Genomic DNA, 17,480 nt, shown 5'->3' with positions numbered 1-17,480 from the left:
AACTGTCGTCCTTAGCATTATAAATGAGAAAATACAATGATGAAGGAAAATTGGTTAACTTGTAATTTTCTCATAAAGGTATAATCTAATTACTACATCTCATAAATGAGATTGTTTGTTGTAACTTACATTACAAACCCAAAGCACCTGAGGGAGGCTGCATTTATTTTTTTAGTGTCGGTTTATTTTTAGGTGGAGGTTTTTGTTTCTTTTTCAGCACTGCTTTGACGAGATACTATCAGTGTGATAGATACAAGCCATAGACAAGGTGCTGAATAAACATGCAAGCTCACATGCACACTTCACCCCTCGCCTAACGTACCATCAGCAGCATTCCATTAACTGTGCCAGGGCTAAAATGAAACGGTCTGCTTTATTCAAAATACACTCTGTCAAATAAATGACCTTGCAAGAAAGAGACGCAATACTGTTTATCAATTTGGCTCTAAAACTTTCACTTCAAGAAAAAAAAAAAAAAAAGCCTGGTGACAACAAATGCAGAAGGAATCCATCTCATGAAATATGCCTGGAAGCTTCCATTTGAACAAGCTGTGGACAGCAGCATCAGTCATGGGAGCCACCGCTTCTCGGTTCCCATTTACAAGAAGGAAATGTTCCTTTTCCACTTCTGGTTTTTAAAAGAACTTCATAGATAAAATAAATATTTACATATTTTCCTTTGTGGAAACATTTGTCATACTTTTTAAAAAAAATAATAATTTCTATTAATTTCATTATCATCTATAAAAATGCCAGTTAGTGAATTGCATAAATTGCCAATATTTTGTAGAAGGCTGTCTTTTTAAAATGTTTAATTCCATAATTTTTGGGGGTTTGTTTGTTTTGATGAAAGCTTAATTTGTTATATGAAATAAATGTCTCTCTAACATAGATGGAATACTTAAGTAACACATCCCCCCTGCTGTAGTCTTGAAAAGCTGCAGCTAAAAGTCTGCACTTTCATATTTGGAGTCAACTTGATTGCAGGTCAGTTACATCAACTTCTATTTGTGAAAAAAAAATAAAAAAATATTCAGCCATTCAGGTTTATAAATAATAACTAGTATGCTTAATGCGACTTTTAGAAAAAGTGTTGCTAATTAATGCACTTGACATCAATTTGCATTTTAACAGTGGCTTAATATTTGGATCTCATTGGTAGAGTAAAATAAACAATATGCTGGTGCTGTGAAACTTTGATCTTTTATCCAGCCCAAGAAGACAGTGTTTGTCTCCACATGCTGCTGCTTGCTGTCCATCTGATATGAATTCTACACTTGATGACACAAGGAATATCACAGATGATTACAGATTTATCAGTTTTAACCTCCAACAATGCCCCACTCCAAGAGAAAGAACAGATTTGATCAATGCATGTAACGAAAATTAATTTTAACAACAACTAATAATACAAGATAAAATAATCTCTCCAGGGGTTAGTAAAAACCAATGGCTAATAGAGAGCTAATGCAAAAAAATACATTTGCAGACTGGAGAAAAGCGCAACTCTAAATGAATGACGGTTACATGCACAGTTGAGTTGAGCTATGTTTACAGCTCAATATGACAATATAATTGGACCACCATCCTTGTCCCACTATACCTGCATGGAAGTGAAAGTGGTTACTGCCTAAAGTGAAATGGACCATGTGAGAAAATCTAAATATTCTATGAACTTTCTTCGTAGGAAAACATTGTACAAGTAAGTTAAGAAAGAATCACAGCATGGATGTCTTGAATGTTGATTTTGTTAGATGATGCTTCATATCTAAAACCACAACTTCTTTGGAGCAGAGCAAAAGTTTGGAAATGCTTTAAACAACATCGAGTTGATGCTCTTTATATGACAACCATTTTTGTCACTGCCAGGACTATCAGACGACCATTATTCAGAATATCAAAAGGCAGAAAAAAATTCTGCATTCTGGAGATACCGCACAATTATATATCGTTTTCATCCATGAGGACTCTGTATAGTCTCCCATCTGACCCAGTGCATTTTATACTTCACTGCCTTCCAAACTTCACGTTTGTTTTCACTTGCTGTCTCCTTTCATGTTTCATGATTAAGTTTAGACATTTAAAACTATTTGTTAAGGAAATTATAATGCGTGCTTGGCTTTGAATAGAAAACAAGGATGAAACAACTGGCATGTCGCTTGCAAGAGACCATGGTAGAAGTGGACAAAAGATCCAATGCTAAAGATCATTTGTCGTTTTTTACCACTATGGAATACATCATTTATTGTAAGTGATCTCTTATGACGCAAATGCAATTAAACTTTAACACAGACTGTTCTATTTACAGTCCAATGAGTGTCCCAGTAACGTAGAATGACCCAATCAGTGTAAAAAAAAGCTATACTAACCTACATAATAAGGCACAGATAGGCTTCAGCCAGGATTCAAACCAGGATCTCTCTTCCTGTGAGTCGATACAAACCACCACACCACTGTGCAGTTCCCATCTGAGTCTAGTTGAGTGCAGAGTTACAATTCTCATGCTGCAGTTTTGTTTTGCACCTTCTTGGAAATATAAACATATAACCTATCTACCTTAACTTGTGAGAACACCTTCCCCCACGTAACATCTGTGGTACTCAATGCAGGAATTAAGTATGATTTGTTTTTTGGATTTATCAATTTCCCTTTATTAACTGCATTATATTGCTGATCTGGAGACAACTGAATAATTATTAATTGAAATATAACCTAAGGCATCAAGAAAACTGTGTCAGTGATGAACAGTTTTGCTACTTTATGATTCTAGGAATTTTAGCAGAACAATATTAACAAATACAGAACAGGGTGAATCATGACACCATCTACAAATGAACAGACAACAATGTAGAGATAACAGTTAACCAATGGTAAGAAGACAGGGCTGGGACTTATCTGGGCCTGGTCAGTGACGGTTTGTAAATTTTTCAGTTGTTTCCTCATTATCTTAATGAGATCAAGACTGTAGAGCAAATATCACATACCAGGTTTGAAGACAAAGGTGAGGTGGTCAATGTATGAGTGATGGAGGGATGGAAAGAAAATTGATGAAGCGGGGAGTGCAATTGATATTTAATATCGAGGGAAGAAGCAATATGCAATGTTAAGAAAAAAACGAGTGTATTTTTTATCTATCTTTTTTAAAAGCTAAGCTGCAAGCTGTTTTCCAGACAGATATAATCGATCTATCAATTGTGAATGTTAAACATGTTTTTGTAAGGAAAAATGAGCTGTACCCACTCTTACAGACCTGAGTGCAGCACCTTAAGTGAAAACTAGCTTCAGGACCCGTCATGAATGTTGTGTTCACATCAATGCCAAAAGAAGTGGGCGATACTCATGACTACTCGCGAGATAGCCATTTGACATGGGACTGAATGCAAATCATACACTTTATCATTATACACAAAAGCAAAATTTTAGCAGGCATTAGCAGGCTTTTTTGAGTGTAAAAAAGGCTTAAATAAAATACAATTAGAACTGTTAACAAAAGACTTGTATTTCTTGGAAATTTGTTGATGATTTTCAAAGGATGAAGTTAAATTTTCTCATGATGTTACATAGAATAAATGTATTATGAGGAGTTGATCTTTTGGTGATAATACTAAGTGTCAACTGTTAGAGAGTTCATATAATTACATAGAAGTGCAAGTTTAACTGAAGTGATATTTCCATTCTTATGACTTACTATTAAGTTTTATTACAAGACCTGTAAGTTAATTTTAAGGTTTACATTTTGAAGGATATGCAGAAAATATTTGTTTTATTTTTTAAATTCCAAACTGAGTAGATAAATGTAACGTTGGTATGTGTTTTTTTTTTGTTTTTTTTTGTGTATACCCGGATTCGGCATCATTGCTTCACAGGAAGAAGGTTCCTGGTTCAAACCTTGGTTTGAGCTTTTTAGTGTAGAGTTTGCATGTTCTTTCTGTGTTTATGTAGATTTTCTCACAAGATCCAGTTGTCTCCAACAGTCTAAAATTTGTTTTCTCTATTCCTTTCATTCTTTAATTATTCTAAATTTGCCAAAGGTGTAAAGTGTGTATGGTTGCCCATCACCTAATTGCCAATAGAATAGGATTCAGACCTCTGAAGACCCTGAGCACAAAAAAATGGTTATGGGAAATAGATGGGTGGAAACTGGAGCACAGTATACTCCCTAGTAGGCCAATAGTAATTAACAAGATTAAATGTGGCCATTAAGTGGTCTCATAGTGTGTCCCACTAGAGCTACAGATATGACAAGATAAACTTTACAGCCAAAATATGAGTACTGTTTCAGGTTTGGATTTATCAGAAAGAAACTGAATAAAGACAAATGGAATTTGTGTGTTCAGTGCCAGTTGTACTGATTTTTTGTGACGATGGTTTATCACGTGTCAAGAAAGACACATGCATTACAGAATAATTACTGTGCAGTTTGTGTTTTAAATGTGGATAACCTCATGGGTCATTCCACCAAACAAAAAATTTGGAAGCTTAGACAGCATTACTAGTTATATTCACATGAATACTAAATGTCACTTTTGAGCCTTTGACCTCCACAAGTTCAGTGAGTTTCTAACACAATAATAAGTAAATGAAGTTGAATTACTACTCTGAGAGTAACCACTGTTTCTAACAGTCAAACAATTTAATAAAACCGTAAAAGTTTTTTTCTTTTGTGTTTTTTTTAAATTCTACAGTGCATAAATGGACTGTATGAATGTCACTAATGTGATGTTATACATTAGTTATTGGATTTGTATCTTAAGTTTGGGATTCGGCCATTTCTTTTACATTTTTTGGGAGCCATAAGTTATGGAAGCAATACTAATTTACTGGTTATGGGGTGGTGGCTTAGTAAGCAGGGTGCACCCATACTTCACATTCACTGCGATAATAATATAAATACTAATTGTATTCCATTATAGAAAAAAAAGAAGAAAACATTTTTAAACAATCCTTTAAAGGTATGTTAGTCAAATGACCAAAGAACAAGTCATAGTTACAATGAACAGAAAAATAAGTAAATAAATAAAATGGTGACATACAAACTTAACTATCTGAGAACAATACATAAAAACAAACAAAAATATATATATATATATTCATAAATGATATACGTCGCTCACTCCTATAAGCTCCAAGGCACGCCAATCAAACAAGTCATGCTCCCAAAACAGGTTCTTGTGGTGCATTTTAATCTCAAAATAACAATGTACTTACAGCTTTGACACTGGTCCTCCTTGGGGCCCCAGCAACGGCCGTTACAGGAACGATGGCACTTTTGACCTGCGCACAAGTTGATGCAAAGAGGAGATTGGCATTTTAAAAGGTAGCTTCATAGAATGCAAACATAATTATTCAAAAATCTCTGCTAAGCCTTGCTATAGTCCAGATACCCTGAAGTCGAGTGTGTTTTCAAATACTTCAGAAAAGGCCAATCTAAACCAAAGAGTGAGCAAAACTGCGACAGGTCCTGTGGTTTGTTTTTGAAAACACCTACTGTGAGTGTATGTTATTTAATTATTTGTACGTGTTCTTAAGATTCACCCCTTCAATACAAGGGCATTTTGAGTCTTTTATCTGTGAGTGCTTGATGATTATTGTAATTGAAACCTGAGATAAGCACTGTCTGCAAGAAAAGCAGTTTCTAAGACTGAAGTGTAGTTAATTTTTTGACCAAATGATGGTGATTAGATTTTACTAATCAGTGTAATCTAAAATTTCAAAACTTTTTTTTCTTTCAAAATCCACTTCAAATAAAGATAAAATATAACCACAATTTTAATTATTCAAGTATTCTTATTTTAATGCAAGTAAGTTGATGAAATTCTGCATGTCCCCTAAGTGGTTTGTGATGGTCCACAAAGAAAAAAAACTCAAAAAACTTTGGCAGAAGCTGCTTTGTGAAAATAAGATTATTTTGGCCTTCTTCTTGGTACATATCAGGCATAAAGCTGCAGAGAAACAGAAAGCAATATCATACACTCAGAGTTGTAACCACCACCCTTTCTGGGTTTTTTGAGGACTTAATTGACTGTCCAGTAATTGACTGAGAGGAGAAAGGAAGTGAGTCTGGATAAGTGCAAAAGTGCTGTCATCTATCCATTAGCTTCTCCAGAGGAGAGCTATTAGCATTAGACTGACTCTATAGCCCAATGTGAACCTCTTCGTGTTCTGCCCTGCTCTTCTTCCTAATTTATTACACATTTCATGTCTTTTCCCAACACTCCTTCCCTCAATAATTCACCCTTGCTACGTGTGCCTATTTATTTCCTTCTGTCTCTGTCCATTTCGGTTTTTCTAAGCCTTTTCTTGTCCAATCTGTTCCCTTCAAACTGGGACTTGGACAACTTTCAAGGCAGAGGTTGACAGTCTTTACCGTATGAAAAGAAGCAGAACAAATTGTTTGATAATATAAATGCCATCCAGTCATAAGTAGTGGTCAGACAGGGCAAAGTATGCAGAACCTCTCATATCCTTAGTTATATTTTTGCTTTAAGGGGCAGGTATCAAATAAAGTCAAGCTTCAGAAATTTTGTTCAATCTCAATTTCAAAATTCTCAGTGACCTAGAATTGAATGCGTCCCACCTCCTTTTTCCTGCACCATGATATCTAACAGATTTCTTTAAATAGAGCTCCTGAGGGTGAAAATGCTGCCATACTGGTGCTGGTTTGAGGTAAACGTCAGAATGGGAGTATGTCAGGAGGTTTCATACAGGTAGAGATTTTGAACTGTGTAATGCTTTTTAAAAGAAACCCATAAACAGAACAAAACTATGGTACAAAGAACTCACAAGCAGTATCAATGCAAAACGTGTGTGACCCTAAAGAATGAAATAGAGATTATGTTCTCAATGGTGGATTACAAGTTTGGAGACCCCTGATCTTTGGTGGAGGCAGAGGACTTGCACAGGAGACGGGGTCGATCCCGGGCTAACAGGGCTGCAGGGAGGAGGGGGATTGAGCAGAATATCAATGCCATTAGTTGTTAATATGCATCTGAAGCCACTAGCAAGTGATGTGAGAAGATATCCAAGGGCATATGCTGACTGTCTTTTTTATTTTGTTTCATAAAATATGTCAGGCAACTTGAACACCAAATCAGTTCACACAATAACAAAAGGAAAAGTGTTAGTAGATTTAGTCAGTGAATGAAAAGAAATGAGTCAGACGAGGTGACTAAATTTATTCTTACTTCACTGACAACCACATCAACCATCATCTCCTAATCCCTGACAGATTAAGTATGTTTATTTCAGTCTCATAAAGCCCATCATAACTCAGTGTGTTCATGAACATGTCTTCCAGCTGGCTACAGTGGGACATTAAAGCGATTTGAACAAGCAGTCATTGTGAATTGTTATGGTAAGCAGAGCAACATGATGGGGCCAGGGGGTGACGTTTTGATGACAATGCTTTGCTGCTCACACATAGCCACTCATCAGGGGTGAAAGAAACAGGTTAAGATGGGGCATCTCTTTTGGACCATTCCTCTTGTCATGACTCACAGGCACTACTCACTGTGTGAGAGGCCTCTGCAAGGGCTCATGTCATGGTTGTGGGTATAAACTAGGGTTCTGAATGTGCCCACAGTCCTGTGAAACTGAACTTCAGGGGCCAGACGCATAAACGATGTGTACACTCAAAAAACAAGCACACGCCTTCCGCTGTGTGCAAACTGGTATTTTCAAAAGGGAGGATGTGTGAAGAGAAAGTGTGCACATTAAATGTTCTCTGATACTTGCATGTACAAGTTTTTTAGAGAAACTTAACCCTGACATAGTGACGTGTAAATGGAAAAAACTGAAGAAAAAAACTGACAAAATTAGAAATTTTAATCAAAAATGCATATTTTCACTAGAATAGTATAGAATAGTCATTATTTGGTTTTATTTCAAATCTTATTTTTTTCTATTACACTCCAAATTAAATCCGAGTGTCATAAATAAATGAGTGTTCTGATTTTCTGGCATAAGATTGATTCATGCACTGGTGTAAGCTTCCAACATGACCCTCACGATCATCTCAATTCAAGACTGTACACAGGCTATTTGTTCATTTTTTTGCATTTAGGCAACCCAAAGTTTTGATTCTGATGTGCTTTTTGTTCACTTGTTTGTTATTTGACTATTTTTTTTATTCCTTTGCATAGTCATTTGCTCTGAACACACAAGGTACTTGCTTCTATTACTATTTTCTATTCAGTTTTTGTTCAGCTCATGATTCCTTAGACAAAAAAATAAAGCAATTACTTTTCTCTAACTCTCTGATAAGTGTGTCAGGTTCATATTTGGGATACTTCTTTTGGGATCAAACTTTTCTTTGCTGTTACTTTCATTATCGTACCTATTTACTGCAGCTGTGGTGCAAACAAATGACAAATCTGGGGAGTTTTTGCATTAGAGAAAAAAGATCTGTCCATACAAGTGTGTGTGTCTAGTTTCCAAAGGTCTAGGATTTATAATAGAGTATATATATATATATATATATATATATATATATGAAAGGTTTCATAAAAAATGAAAGTTTTTATTAAAGTAACAGCTACATTTCTGCTGTGTATACCCCCAAAGTTTGTGATAAAACTACACACAAATTTCTGTACGTTTCATGTACAGCTATTCTTCATGACTCATCAAATCTGTGCCAATCCGCTGACTTTATTACTTTTTTTTTGGTTGAGAATGATATAAACATGATGGCAAGTGTAAGAAACTCACCGGGTCAAAAGGTTATCAGAAAGAAATAGAGATATGCAAAAAATTTAAAAAAAGCAAAAACATTCCCCATAGAAAAAAGACCCCAAAACACATGGTTAGAATTTACTGAGACTCAGTGACCTATTTGGTACAACTGATCTCAAGAATTGTGTAAGTGTTTAATCAAATCAAGTCAAATAAATGAAAAGAAAAGAAAAAAACAACAACAAATGGATAAAAACTAATTGATATCAGATGTGGTGCCTGATGTAGGTTTCATTGGGTCTGAAGCCTACAAGTTTAACCAAATGGAAAACCACCCTGCAGACCACTCATGATCTCTGCTTGATATCAGCAGTTTCAGGCTAAGTTCAAACTGAACGGATCATGAGAATTCAGTTGTCAACTGAATTCTCGGCAGTCAAGTTCTATTGTGGGTTATACAGGTGCATTTATGTTTCTGAACAATCCATAAAGCATCCAACAGTATTATTGAAGTGCAGTGCAAAGTCAATGCTGTATCCTATTAACCCACAGAGTTGCTGTGCAACACCTGGGAGATCAAACTTGCACTGTGCAGCTTCCAGCTGTGAATGAATGAAACAGTGTGAATGAATGAAAAGCGGTGGATATGAGGCTTCTGAAACACACAGCCGTGCTCTCAGAGTCACTGACCAACCCTGAAAAAACACAGTTAATGTCACAGAACGTGTGCTTGTTGGGTTACTTACATGTGACACTGCTGTTGGCCGGCACCACTAAAGGATGGAGTCGTGGATTCTTGACAATATCTTGCCAATGGATTGTGTCTGCATGGCAGAGGAACTTGTTCTGGTCAACATACACACCTCCACTAAGAATCTCTGCAGAAAAGAGTAAGATTACATAGTCAGAACAAATGCACACAGTAGTTTCTGGGTGTTCACCTGTCTTTGTCAGAAAGATGCAACAATTTCAGCACTCATGTTACCATGAATTAAGAGCAAGCTGAGCAGCACACTGTAGGCATCACGCACGACTGAAATGATCAAACTCTCCATGCTGAAGTCAAAGTCACGAACAAGCTAAAGGACAATAATAGATAATTTTGTCACTTTTCTTTCCATCAGATGAGAAAAAGGGACCCGAGTTCTGTGAGGAATGTGAGCAGTAAATCTTGCTTCACACAGTCTAAAGGCGATTATTGTCATGAGCCAGCCAGAAAAAGGTTGGGTTACAATGCTTCAAAACTTTTCCCCAAACTGTTGTTTTCACTGTCTTTTTTTAATCCATGCTGTGAACAGCCCAAATCAATTATCCTACACTACTATCACAGCACTAAATCCATCTGGGATTTAAGCCCAGTAGGTCTAATAAGTTTGTAATTATATATTTCATCAAGGATGATGATGTGTCACACCATCATAATATGCAATGGCTTGTCAAACCAATGATCGTCAAGCTTTGAGGGAAGATTGATTCTTTTGCCACACACAGACACACACACACGCATACTCACTGGTTGGATACAGAGTGTGGTTCAGATTATTGTTGTGCAGGAGTTTAGAGAATGCTTAATCCATTCTGATGTGAGGGAGAAAGGGTAGCAAAGAAAAAGAGAGAGACAAAAAACATTGCAGAAAACCACAGAGAGCTGGATAGTGAGAAAGAAAGACACGGGAAAGCCCAGTGGCAGATTTGCATTATTTACAGAGCTTGCAAGTTCTCTATCTCCATACAAACAGATTACTGACACAGGGCTGAAAAGGATGAGACACATAATCATACATGAGGTGCCCCGCCAGCACTGCACAGAAACGGCCAAATACAATATTGTCCCACAAAGCCTCGATTAAATGATTCTTCTTGGATAATAGGTTCTACTAGTATACCTACACAGCCACCATTCCCCAACTTCAGTGGCCTCTCTCCCCATTTCTGCATGTGTGGAGGGTATAGGAAGAGAAATTAATCCTGATTCTCACCACAGGGGGAATATCTCTCGTCTAAGAGGAGGCCATGTCTGAAAATCAAATTGTTTTCACAATAGGATTCTGCCTGCAAAGTAGGGCAATGGACAAACCAACAGACAAAGCAAAGTAGTTATTATGACAAAAATGCCAGCGGGACTTCTCAATCTTGCTTCAGTGTGAATACACGTACTGTCCATCCCCCAAGAACTATCATCATTTATCCTGGCTGGTTGCTTTCTAATTCGGGTCAAAATATATACAATTTTGCTGTAAACATATCCAAGACATGAGTGACAATGAGTTAATGTGAAAAGAAATTCAGTGGGGAAAAAATTGCATTTGTTTTGCATAAGACCCGCTGATGAACAAAGAACGCATACAATAAATCTGTCACGATAAATTTGTGACAATAGAATTAGTCACAAATTTTCAATGATTTTACTTTACTGTATTCCATTGTTCAATATTTACAAGGAACCTTTTGGGCCACACATCACCATCAGTTTATGAAGCACCAAACAGGATATTTGTGGTCAGTGGAGTGGTGTGGCTGGCTCCACATTAGCTTTCATCTGAGAAACTGTCATAATGCACATTTACCCTAAATATACATAAATACTTTTTTTTTTTTTCCCAGAAACCATTTGTGTGGTGCACTCTCAATAGACCACCGTTCCAATCTAATGTCAGTTAACGCTCAATAATACAATTATTCCTTGGTGATCACTACTTGAGTGAATTCTCAAACTTATATGTAACTGAGCTGGTTTCGTGGTTTCGGTTTGCATCCTGGTTTTCAGGATTCCACATCTGAATGCAGCCTATGTGTTAGTGTAATTATTGGTCAAGATGATGACCTTTTTTGTTTGTTGCTGTTGCTGTTTTAAAAAGTAACATGGATCATAGGGCCTTGATTTGTTAATTTCAGTTCACTTTATTGGTTCCTGCAGCTACGCCTAAATGAAACACACAATACTGCATTTTCAATATTCCTGCTATGTCCTTGTCACCATTTCAAGGTGGTCCATTTCATCTGCAATTCAATGAAAACAAAGGGGGATAAATTGTTACATTGTCTTCCATCTCGGTTTTCATTTTGCTCCAGCTGTATTCAATTCAATTACATTTAAATTCAGTTTTATTTATGTAGTGCCAAATCGCAAGCAAATGCCATCTCAAGGTACTTCAAAGATACAGTCCAAATAGAGTCCAATTCATTGCAATACAATCATAATCCAATCAAATAATTTTCAGTAAATTTCAGATTGGAATTCAAGAAAAAGTTGCCAAGCTAAAGAAACCAACAGATTGCACCAAAACTTCTCTTAGATCCAATCTCCCATCCTGAGTGTGCACAAGTCATTCTATGATGTGCCTCTTCAATTCATCTGGATCTGAGATCTTTTTCCAGGCATTGCTTGAGGTTTTGGAAATCAAATTAATTAAACAATCAGCTGTTCCCATTTGTGAGCAACTTTCCCATAAACATTATGATGCAGAAGCGATTAAAAAGATGTGGAAAAAGCAACCCAGTTACCAGCATGAAATCGTTTAAGCAGCAAATTGTACTAACTAGCATAGCAAAATGTTTTAAAAATCAGTTTTCACAGAAAAAAGCTGAGTAGAAAATCCCAAAGACATACAAAGAAAGGCACAACATGTGTGAAGCTACTGCAGCAGGCTGTCATTAGTGAGAAGCCACTATAGAACAATGTATGGAGCACTCACTGTCACAGTGAATGACCTTGAACACAGTTCCAAAGGATTCCCCATCCTCACAATCTCAGGCTTATGGTGCAATGCATCTGGACATAAAATAAATGGCTTGGCTATATGACATAGACAGTCCAAGATTCTGGATAACAGTTTAATTGGCTCCTAGCTGCAATCTCATCCATGACAACTATATTTCCCATGGCCTCTCACATTGAGATATAATAGCAAACAAATGCACATTGCATAATACTTACTATAACATGGATAACTAATGCTGGTTTTGCTTCCATTAAAAGGAAATGCTTGGCCTGCACGTTTGCTGGGTCTGCAGCCAGTGACCACAGGGACATCAGTGGTAAAATCATTTTGTTGATTGTTTAGTGGGTTGAGAAAACATCTCAATTAGTTTGTTCACCTTGCAATAACAGCTTATTTTTCTGAACTACCCTATCCCACCCTGCCTTTCCCAAGAGCAACTCCAAGCATCTCTGAATGAATGTATGGCTTCAAAGGCACAGCAATCTTCAATATCAGGCTGCATGACCATTTGCGGGAAACAATATGAAATTCAGGGAGGCAGAACAAATGTATGCAGGCAATTATTTTGATGGTAAATGCTTGGTGCGATTTTTTTTTTCTTTATTACTATGTGGGGATGAGTTTGATTAAGAAAAGAAGGCCAACAGCAAACCAATTATCAGAAAAAAACAACATATTAATGACTTTGTGAGACTGAGTTAATAAGTGTTGTGTGGACTGTTAAATGAAGAAATATGTAGGACATAATAGATGGTTGATTTGCTCTGGTGTTGAAGGATTACAATATTGAATATGCCCAAATGAAGTGTATTGTTCTGCATACTTAAGTAGATTCATTTGATGAACTTCCATCAACACAAGCATGATACCACTATGTATTCCAGAGACAATATTACAGTTGAGGAACTTTCACAAGATTTGGGACCTCAGAGATGATGTTACAGTCCTCATTGACCTCATAATGTATATCTGGATAGACAAAGGTAAGAATCTAGAATGTTTTCAGAGAAAACTTGCAAGGCTCCAAGCTTTTCATGTATGACTAAACCACAAAAGTCCAGACCAGTTTGCATCGCATATTTAGGGCGGATATGAGTAATTTTCTTTTTCTTTTTTTATGTGATGGCACCCAATAATGATGGCTTGTACCACAACCAAGTTGTCAGTAAGAGCAATCACTCTCAACCAGATAGTAAGAAAGATAGCGAGGCATCAGGACATTCAGAAATACATGCAGTCAGGCAATTACAGTAGATAGACAGGCAGAGGGATTTCTTCTTTCGTCCAGTAGAGGAATTTATCCCAGGTCTATTCTCTCATTGACTTTAACTTGGTTCAGGCTGAGTGCAGCTTAGGGCTCAGTGGAAATAAACTTGGGAAGCTGCAGGAAAATGATAATGTATTCCAAGTCAAAGCAGCTAAATGCTCATACACCGGTCCTGCTGGACACCACTGCAGCAGTGGAAGGCTGACATTGTTGTTAAGCTGCACTCTATATCCAGACCAGCTGAAAAATCAACATAAGAGATGGTACAGAGGAGTAAACAAGCACATATATAGATGTGTGGAAAGAGGCATGTTAAAAAAATGCATGCACGCAAATGAACACAGCTCAGACTTGGCAGTAATGAGGACCTCATTACTATACATGCTTTGAGCATCAATTAAATTACCAGTTTGCTTTATCAGTAGGCGTGTAACTAGAGGGCCACTAATTTGAATCCCAAATGAAGAGCTGAGGAAATGTGGGTGGAGAATGTCAGTACAAGTCAGTTGTCCCTCTGCAACTCCTATTATGAACTGCTTTAGAAAGGTGATCAATAAAAATATTCAATTGCTATGTTTTATTACCAAATAATGAATAATTAGTGATCAACTGTGGAGTAAGCTAAAATAAACAGTTAAAGAAACCAGTTGCTATAAAATATATATATTGTGGAGCTACTGTATGTCAACTGTGCTGGTCCTGTTGAGTAGGTTCAATTACAATTAAGCCGTGTCGGCTGCAGCAGATCCAGTTTGAAGAGAAGGAAAATATGCGACAAATGATACAGGAAGGAGAGCGAAATGAACAAAAAAAGGAGCGGATGAATATTTGGTTAGATCAAAGAAAGTAGTGGAAGTTTGAGAATGAATAATTGATTAAATTAGAGAATGAAACCACTTGATGAAACAGAGCCAATCAAGATGCTTCATAATACACAACCAGTTCCCAATTAAAACCCATCCTGATAAAAACTCTTTTATTCACACACAAAGATTCAAATGGGGGGGGGGTTCGGTGGTGGGTTTTCAAACCACATTTGCAGGCATGAAGGACTCATCTTTTGGTATGCAAGAACAAGATGATATCTAAGATGCACTTATTGTTGTGGGGTGATCTATTTTGAATCAAATTGAATTCAAAAGGCCATCCATGATGTTTTCTTGTCAAGGAAGCTTTGCATGTCTAAACCTAACCAAACACTAGGCCAAAGCAGAAATAAACACAGAAAGAAAACTAAAGTTTACAACCAAAGAAGTAATGCTGGTTCAGATGGTAGACAAACTGGGCTCTCCTGGCTAAAAAAAAAATAAAATATGTGAGTAACTCTACCATCACTTCCAGCCTGAATGTGTATTAAAACAAGTACACACTTCATTTGTGTCTATTCCACAAAATCCTGTGAGACTATTCAGAAATTCAGTTCATTTTTGTGTCCTTGGAACAAAAAAAGACACAAAGATGGAAAAAAATAAAACTTGCTCTCACTACAAATGCAGCACTGATACAACACTGAACACTGAACAATGAGCTCCAAAAGAAGGGGATTCCTGAGTAGAGTTTCAGGATGCTCATGTTGCCACACAGAACTGTGTCAATCACTGCGTTTTGAGGTACTTGGTGGCTCACAGTGGATGTCAGGACAGCAAATCTCTGCTTTTGCTCTACAAATAGGTGATCTCCTCTCCAATCCATCATCTGCTGCCAACACAGTTTCATCCTCGCCCTCCAGTACCTTCTGTTGTCGAGTAAATGCAGTGGTGACACACAGATGTGAAGTGCATGTCTATGTCTGTGTTCACATGAAAAGGTTGACATACTAAAATGGAAATGTTTCTGCTTGAGTGCACGCATTTGTCATGAACATGGGTGGAGACGAGAGAAAAAAAGTGCATCACTTTGCTCTTCTAAGAATAAAGAGTGTGTGTGTGTCTGTGTGTTATCTTTGTATGTGTGTTCTTTTCAAAAAGATGGTTGATTTAACAGAAGTCAAAGTATGTAACAATAACACAATGCAATTCAATGTTAAGAACTTTATGGAATATATATATAAACAAGATACCAGTTTGTTGTGTTTACCCCTAATCCTGCTAGGCCTCTGTTTCAGAATCATTTCTGAAAAAAAAAAAAAAAAAATTCCTCATGGAAGAAGTAGAGGCTAATATAATGCCAGGACCCTCTAAGTTTGTATGGGTTATGTTCCAATAAACCTGGATCCTATTTTTCCTTGAGTCCAAATAAGTTAGAATTTCCTCCTTCCTTTAATAACAATGTCAGGTAGGATGGGTGCGAGGAAGGATGCGGATGCAGAATTCTTTCAGAAACAAAACTTGGTTTATTATCAATAAAAGGTTTTTAACAGAAAGCGCGGCTGAGCTGGATCTCAAAAAATAAAACGTGACAAAAACAAAACATGACTAGGTTTAAACAAAAACATAACTATGGCTTGGAATACAAGAAAGGTACTTAGCTGATGACGAGGGACAAGTGACAAGTGGGGTGACAAAAGAGGATCTGGCTATGAACATGGAAAAACCTGGAGAATAAATACTGTGGAGGGTGATTGGTGATTGAGTTCAGCTGATGGGGAAAACGCAGGTGAGGGAAGTGAAGCTGATGGCAGGGCAGGAGAAAGAAGGTGGCATGATATGGCCTGAACCTAAAACTTAAAACTAAGGCCACATTTACACATAGCCGGGTATTTAGAGAAACAAATATTTCCCCCCCTCCGTTTTCAATAATAACATCGTGCACACAACATCGTTTTAAAAAAACTTGTCATTTACATCAACCAGCATAAATATGCCGTCAAGCGCCATAATAACTATGCCAAACCTATTGGCGGCAGTGTAGGGAAAGGAATAAAGCCATGCAAGCCAATCAAAATCCTCAGAATCGAGGACTTTCCTCATGTGAAGGAGGAGATAACGCGAGCAAATATCACAACAAAACTGAAGGCAATAAGAGAGAAATATAGACAGTGGATACTGAACGCAGGAGCGGCCACGGAAGAGTGGTGCTCCTCTATTTTGAACTGTGCGAGCAGGTTTTGGGTGGCAAATGCAATAAGGCCAGAATCGTTTGCACAAACGTAAAAATTAGTAGAACTTTAACATCATCCATGATAATCCTGATCAGTAGCCAAACAAACTGTAAACATAAGGCGCTCGCATGACGTTAAGCATTTTCTGGCGCATAATGTGACGTTTAAGAACCTAAAACGCCGTTTCTCCCAGTTGACACGGCAACACATAACCGGCGTTATCAGAAATCTCCACTTTGGCCGAAGGTTTTAGAAATAATCGTTTTCTGTGATGAAAACAGGGTTTTGGTGTAATTGAGAGGCCAAACCGCAGGAAAATATCTGCGTCTTCCTATCGTGTAAACGGGGTCTAAGACATGAGAAAACTAAGAACTTAAGCAGAAACTAAAAACGTGGCAAAAAACCCACAGACATGACAAACAAGTTATTTTAGATTCACACATTCACACGCTTTAATTAAGGGAATCAAAGCAAAATAGAGGTAACCTGATAACATCATTTGGGTTATTTTCAGAACAAATCTGTAAATTAAGTTTTTGGCTTTACACTGGTGTAAAGCTCCAATATTTATATATTTGTTAACTTTTGGTGGTGTAATCATGAGATAAAGCATCATTTATTTGTTCCTGACAGCACACAGTATAATATGACCCATTCTTTTTAGTTTTTTTTCGAAGCATTGTGCGCCTTGATGCTTGATGTCACACATTCCTTAAACAACCACACCAGGATAAATCTGCAGAATTATTTATGGGCTCCAAGGCACAAAGACAAACTG

At 37.1% G+C, this 17,480-nt stretch overlaps 1 protein-coding gene across 3 annotated transcripts in view; it reads right to left on the bottom strand.

Annotated features, from left to right (window-relative positions):
* Nucleotides 1–17,480, bottom strand: part of erbb4b (erb-b2 receptor tyrosine kinase 4b) — a 300,850-nt gene that overhangs the window by 94,974 nt on the left and 188,396 nt on the right. For all 3 annotated transcript variants that reach the window (XM_075479846.1, XM_075479848.1, XM_075479847.1), the window contains exons 4-5: nt 9,420–9,551; nt 5,209–5,274 (exon numbers count right to left, since the gene is read on the bottom strand). In XM_075479846.1, coding sequence (XP_075335961.1) covers nt 5,209–5,274; nt 9,420–9,551 — 198 coding nt within the window. The remainder of the gene's footprint in view (nt 1–5,208; nt 5,275–9,419; nt 9,552–17,480) is intronic.

This window comes from Odontesthes bonariensis, chromosome 12 (genome assembly GCF_027942865.1).
Source record: "Odontesthes bonariensis isolate fOdoBon6 chromosome 12, fOdoBon6.hap1, whole genome shotgun sequence".
NCBI lineage: Eukaryota > Metazoa > Chordata > Actinopteri > Atheriniformes > Atherinopsidae > Odontesthes > Odontesthes bonariensis.
The sequence above is the reverse complement of the archived record's forward strand: the minus strand, read 5'-3'. Positions and strand labels throughout refer to the sequence as shown.